The following is a 6,553-nucleotide window of genomic DNA, read 5'->3' on the forward strand; positions in this document are numbered from 1 at the left end:
CAGACTGCCGGCCGAAGTGGCCGCGCGGTTCTGGCGCTGCAATCTGGAGCCGCGAGGCCGCTACGGTCGCAGGTTCGAATCCTGCCTCGGGCATGGATGTATGTGATGTCCTTAGGTTAGTTAGGTTTAACTAGTTCTAAGTTCTAGGGGACTAATGACCTCAGCAGTTGAGTCCCATAGTGCTCAGAGCCATTTGAACCATTTGAATCTTCGACAGACTGATTAGCAACAACTTTAATTATTTCACAATGTCTATAATGAATGATTACGTATCTGGTCACAACAAAGATGTGAATATTACTCTCAATGTATGCGTACACAAATCAGTAAAAAGGCAAATTACCAAAAATCTTTCATTTATACCCAAGTCTCCTCCAGCACTACTAGCACAGTCACAATGGGCTGCAACCTCATCTGTCGCTGACTACCCTCAACAACTGTTCGCTCGCTACCATTTGCGATAATAATATCTCAGATTCAGAGTCTGTGTATGCAGAATCAGTAACAAATTTTCCAAAGGAGTATTAAGTCCAACCTTCATAACCCCACACTCACTTTTAAGAAACGCAAAATTCTTACATAATAAAACTGAGAAAAACAGCATCAGATGTTTTACAAAATTAGTAAAATACATAAACATAACCATAAGATTACATAAGTTATGCACATAATAGGAAATTGAAAAGCTTACAGCATAGTCAAGGAAAATAACAAACAAGTATCATCTTGTGCATGTAACCACTCATATCCACATGATATTGACAGTACTTCATTTGGTAGGATAACAAAATATTGTTCATAGTTCTTGCCAAGATAAAAATATTACATAGAATTGCAAATTGTGCAAAGAGAAAGAAAATGAGTATACAAGTATCATTGTGCAGGTAAGCACTATATCTGCATGACATTGGCTTTAGTTCATTTGACAAGATAACAAAATTTTACTTCTCTTTTAAGTTCATTTTCTATCATCACAAGCCTTTAAAATGAATGTGAATGACTATTGAGAAAGATAAGAGTTATCAGTATCTGTTATGTGACATACAGTGGCTTAATCGACAGGTACCACAAATTTCCTAAGAAACAACATTACAATACCATGCAAAAAGTAATTTGAAGATTTAGTTGACAAAGAAAGAGCAAAAAATTGCGATGATCGACAGATGAGATTAGTTGTTTTGTACATCAAGACGCACTCTGTGCTGAATTTGCAGGCATGGAGCACTGATGAAATTGGTGGCACTAATCGTAAATTTTCTGATGTCACACGCATTATTCCACTGTCAGTTGCAACGGTTTCCCATGAAACTGACAGAAAAGTATGGAAGCTTTATATATCACTGCAAAGTACGTTGGTTAAGTCAGGTGACATGCCTGGAATGACTTTTCGATTTAGACCCCGCTGTTGTTGAATTTATGATGGAGAAAGTACAGCAGGAACGAAAACGATAACATCCGAAATGGACCGCTGACCTCTTATTTTAAGTGGACTGGACTGCACATAGATCACAGTAAAACATTGTAAGATGAAAAAAACTGGTTTCTAATTTGATTGTGATGCATTTAAAAAGAAAATCGCGTTGTAGAAGGGACAAATTCTGACAAAAGAAACTTCTCCATTTCCCTAAGTCCTAAGAAAAAGCGAATTTTAAAAAATTCGTTGTTGACTATGAAAGAAATACAAGGATAGTTTTCTAAACGTTTTGTTTTTGGTATTTCAGTTGAAAGTGCCCCTGTGCATGTACAGATGGAACTGATTGCTCTCTATTGTAATCCCCATTAAAAAGACCATTTCTTTTGCATTAAAACTCTTGGAAGCCCACATAGTTTTCTTCAAGAAGACTTTTCACATCTACATAACCAGTGTGGTGAAATATTTCAATGAACATATGTATGTGAAAAGATTTTTTCGATTATGGGGCTAAAGAAGTTACAATTACATGGCAACCTGAGTGACAAAATCTGTGGAATTGACTGTGTCTATCCATATGCAGACGGTTTGTACCAGGTAAAATTTTTATTGTCTTCAGCGCTCCAAAAAATAATTAACGAACAAAAACGTTTGTTTTGTGAGTGATCTACATTGTTGAGAAATGTGAAACATAAAATCAAGTCATATGCAATGTGGTTGCATTGCCATTTAAATGCAACACGTTTCCAGTTTTCCCTCTTCCCCTTCCTCTCACTCAGAAAGTACGGCATGGTGGTGGGGGAAGTGTGTAGCAAGGCTGAGCACTAGGGCACAGTTCGCGTTCCGAATTCATGGCTGCTTCTGCTGTACGGACACTGGAGGAGGATTTCATTGGTGTTTATAAAGTGTGCACTGCTTGTTGCAGGTCCTCAACTCACATAACCTGTGTTGTGTGCCCACAGGTATCGTGCTGTACGAGCTACATGCACCCATCATGATCCTGGCAACGCGGCGCTTCGAGGCTCGCACGATCGGCAAGCGGGAGCTGGGCCGTGACCTCAAGAAGGTGGTACGCTGCCTGGAGGAAGCCAGCCTCATCCTCGGCTTCGAGCCTGAGGGATCCTCGGAAGCGCTGATAGCCTCCGCCGCCAGAGACGCACTCGACCGCCTCAGGGACTGGCAGACCGTCATCGGCAAGCTCAATGCGTAGCTCTGTGGGCAGCATTGAACACGAAGGCAAGGAAGTGAGCCACCACCACCACCATGTTCTCAGGACAACTGGCTTGGCTCGAGAGAGCTGGAGATGATCGCTGTTTTATAGTTCACACAGCTCTCGTTCTACCAAAGATTTCCGCTGTTGAACAAATACTTGGATACAACCACAGGCTTATATTTTGCAGTCTGAATATGTGGCACTTTCAGTATAACCAGAAAATGAAACTGTCACCAAAATGAGGTGGAACATCATTTTTTTTTACTAGCTGAGCCCTTAAGTCATGTATATTATAGAAAAACCTAAGAAAAAATTTAGAATGGCCCATGTTAAATGCCATAAACACACACACACACACACACACACACACACACATATATATATATATATATATATATATATATATATATATATATATATATATATTCATTTTCTCGTAAACACACGAACTATAGATTATTTTCACATAAATAGTGATAATATATTGAAAAAAACCCAGTGAATCTTAAACACTTAAACTATCAGTTAGTTTCTTATGAACCAAATTCGTATTTAGTTTGTGTGCAGAGCCATTACCCTGGCGTTCCACCAGCATTAGTTTGGCTGTAGTTGCCTGACGTTCCAAATAGACTGATACTTTGTCCAGCTGCTTTGTTCGCTCTGTAGGTGTCATGTCTTCAGATTGAGCACCCAGACGAACAAAAGGCGAAATTTTCATCATTAGAAATCAGACTGTAGTCAGTATCATTCTCATTTCGAAGCAACTCATTTGTGTCATATGTCAGGATTCAGGGATGTTTACAAATTTTTCAGCAGACTGTGACTGGTCGACATAGTCGCCAGTTTCTTTATTCAATGGGCAATGGCAGTCCACATATCTTTCCAATTCCTCATGATTGTTGGTTTGTGAAGATGATCCCACACAGATGTAGTCATATAAATGACGTCTTTCGCATTAATTGATTTCAAAACTATTATCACACCATTTTCCCCCTCTTCTTCAACAATATTGCATAATATCTGTCTCTTACACATATGTTTAACATTTTCCTGATTATTTTTTTTTCAGTTGATTGCAACAGTCCCATCACTTTAGGTGGTAAAAATTTCACTTTGATGCAGCCACTGACCAGTTCTTCTATATCTGACTGAGAGAGAGCAACGTCAATAAGTAATTAGCTCTTCATTGTCAGAAGCAACCTTCTTGTTACACACGACACAAATTCTTCACAGAACCACTTTTTCTAAAGCAACCATCCATCGACACATTCTTTTTTGGGGGGGAGGGGAGGGGCAACTAAGAAAGTGGCAAAGGTAAATGTGGTCTTCAGCAAAACAAGCCTAGTCTTTAATAGGCTGGCACAGTGGTTCAAAATCAAGAGCTGTAAAAGAATCCAGGGACAGTAATTCGCCCTGTCTCTTCCCCTACTCTTTCATATACTTCTGACAGACTGCAAGTTTGTTGTAAATGGCAAAAAATATCGAAAGTGGCTAACACATCACTACAGCACCATCAAATGAAAAGGCAGTTATCGCACATTATTGTTATGTAAGGCAATTGTTATTCTTCTGATCTGTTAGGATGTGAGAAATTATCTTAAACTTTATGCGATTATCTTTTGTGAGGTTTTGCACTTTGTTAACCAATAATATAGCAATAAATTTCAAAATGTGAAACCTGGAGAAGTCCTAATGTGCTATATGATTTCATGTGGTACCAGTCTCTACTGAAATGTCATTTAAGTTTAATTTTCTCCAGACAGCTAACTCTGTATCAAAAAGGACATTTATCTTGCAAAATTTGATGACTGGTCCAGGTTTTCCACTTCTTCCTTAGAAACGCCTTGAACTGTAAGTGTGAATTACTTCCAGAGAACCTAATATGACTAAGGTTTCTTTTTCAGTCTGTCTTAGAACAATCAGTTTCCATACAGCAAGGGAACATTACACCTTTAAATCAAATGCCTTGTTTGGTGTTTGTTTCATTTTATGTATCCAGCTGTTAGCAATGGTGTATGAGGGTACAATTTTTTTGTGAACATGCCTCTATTGTGTCATACTGCATAAATGAACATCAAACTTTAGCTCTCTTTTTGTCTGCATCTTACCCACACCTAAAATTTAAATGACAAAGATCTTCTCTCTCATTGTGACTGTGTCGTCATTGAAAAGCTTAATTCCTTATTTTTCCTGACATGAACACATGAAAATAGCAAAATTCATAGTGTGGTTATCATAAATGAATAACAGCGATGGTTGTGCATGACAGTGGCCTAGTGAGTAGTCGATTCGGTGATGAATCAAATTAGATTTGAAGAACAGGATCAACTATTTTGTTGTAAAAGAAATATATTCTAAACAAAAGATATTCATTGCACTCTATTCACAGGACTGTGGGATGAAAAGTATTACAACAATATTTATGGACATCATTACATCTGCTTGGCAAGTCATGCCATATTATTTTCTAGAGGTGATAGGGATGGAAAACATATTTTTGTATGACTTATTGAAGAAAAATACATTGCATTTTCCAAGATGGTGCTCACATGAGATATGAATTACTTGATCTCAGTGAAGAGTAAGAATATGCTCCCTTATCAAGTGAAAATAACTTACCTAATTTCGAATAGAATGCTTCTATTTGTATTGACTAATTTACTGTCTGGGAACCTGAAGATATGTACTTAGTAATAATAATCAGTGTCCATTGTACATTTTGCGTATCTAAACGTCCAGTGTTGAAAAGTAATAAAACTGAGTACCAAGTTGTTTTAATCTCCAGGATTTATAACAGTGATATTCCTTTACACCTTCATGTTAACAAATACCATATAAGATGTCTAAACAAAACAAAAAACACAAAAGAATTTCATAATGCCAAAATGGATGTTGTGACAGATAATGCTGTAAAATAATCAATTGTGGATACAAATGTGAATGTTATTTTGAACACCATCCTGTGCACTAAAAACTCAATGGCTGAATATTTTATTTGACATCAGCCTATTCCTGAGATTTTTTTGCTTGTAGATGTAAGAGCAAGCTGAAAAAGTTCTCCACTTATCCAGAGATGACACTAATATCAACAGAATTTTGGTGCTGTTTGTGTGGCTTTTTAAAGCAAATGTATTGTATAAATTCATTTAAATTTGTAAGCTGACACATGGTGATGTCATAATTATGAGGGCTGTTCAATAAAGAATAATCATAATTTTTTTGACAACATACATTTACCTACATACCTAATTTTGATAGTCCTTCTCAAAGTAGTCTCCCATGAATGTGATGCACTGTGTTTCTGCTGGAAACCATTTTTTGAGAGATCCTTCAAAGTCACCTCCGCAGCCTTCACCACTGCTTCTGACGATTGATAATGCCTCCCACGAAGGCGTTTCTTCATGTTAGGGAGTAGAAAAGAGTCACATGGGGCTAAATACGGACTATAAGGAGGGTGATGGATGCACTTCACATTGATTTTTGCTAGACATTCAGCAACAACATTGGCAATATGCGGCTGCGCATTATAGTAGTGCTGCATCCAGCCTGCTTCACGGAAATGAGGTCTTTTGCGCCTGATACGTACTTGCAACGTTTTCAGGACATCCCTGTAGTATTGTCCAGTTATTGATAAGTGTGCAGATACAACATGCTGATAAACCATTCCATAATTATCAAAGAATGATATGACCATAACTTTCCCAGCAGAAACAACCACTTTTGCTTTTTTGAGGATTGGTGATGAAGGATATTTCTAAACTGTGCTTTGCTGTTTGCTTCCTCTAACATAAACTGTAACTGCATACAGACCTGCATGCGAATATCCTTTTGTTCGGGAATCAACAATCTTGGTACCCACCGCGCACAAACACGTATCATGTGTAATTTTTCTGTCACGAACGTGTGGGTGGCACTCAATGAAATGTTCA

At 37.8% G+C, this 6,553-nt stretch overlaps 1 protein-coding gene across 1 annotated transcript in view; it reads left to right on the plus strand.

Moving 5' to 3' along the window:
• LOC126456862 (SET domain-containing protein SmydA-8-like) overlaps nucleotides 1–3,020 on the plus strand; it is a 283,466-nt gene extending 280,446 nt beyond the window's left edge. The window contains exon 8 of the mRNA XM_050092678.1: nucleotides 2,374–3,020. Coding sequence (XP_049948635.1) covers nucleotides 2,374–2,621 — 248 coding nt within the window. The 3' untranslated portion in view covers nucleotides 2,622–3,020. The remainder of the gene's footprint in view (nucleotides 1–2,373) is intronic.
• The last annotated feature ends 3,533 nt before the right edge of the window (nucleotides 3,021–6,553 follow it).

This window comes from Schistocerca serialis, chromosome 2, assembly GCF_023864345.2.
Source record: "Schistocerca serialis cubense isolate TAMUIC-IGC-003099 chromosome 2, iqSchSeri2.2, whole genome shotgun sequence".
Lineage (NCBI taxonomy): Eukaryota > Metazoa > Arthropoda > Insecta > Orthoptera > Acrididae > Schistocerca > Schistocerca serialis.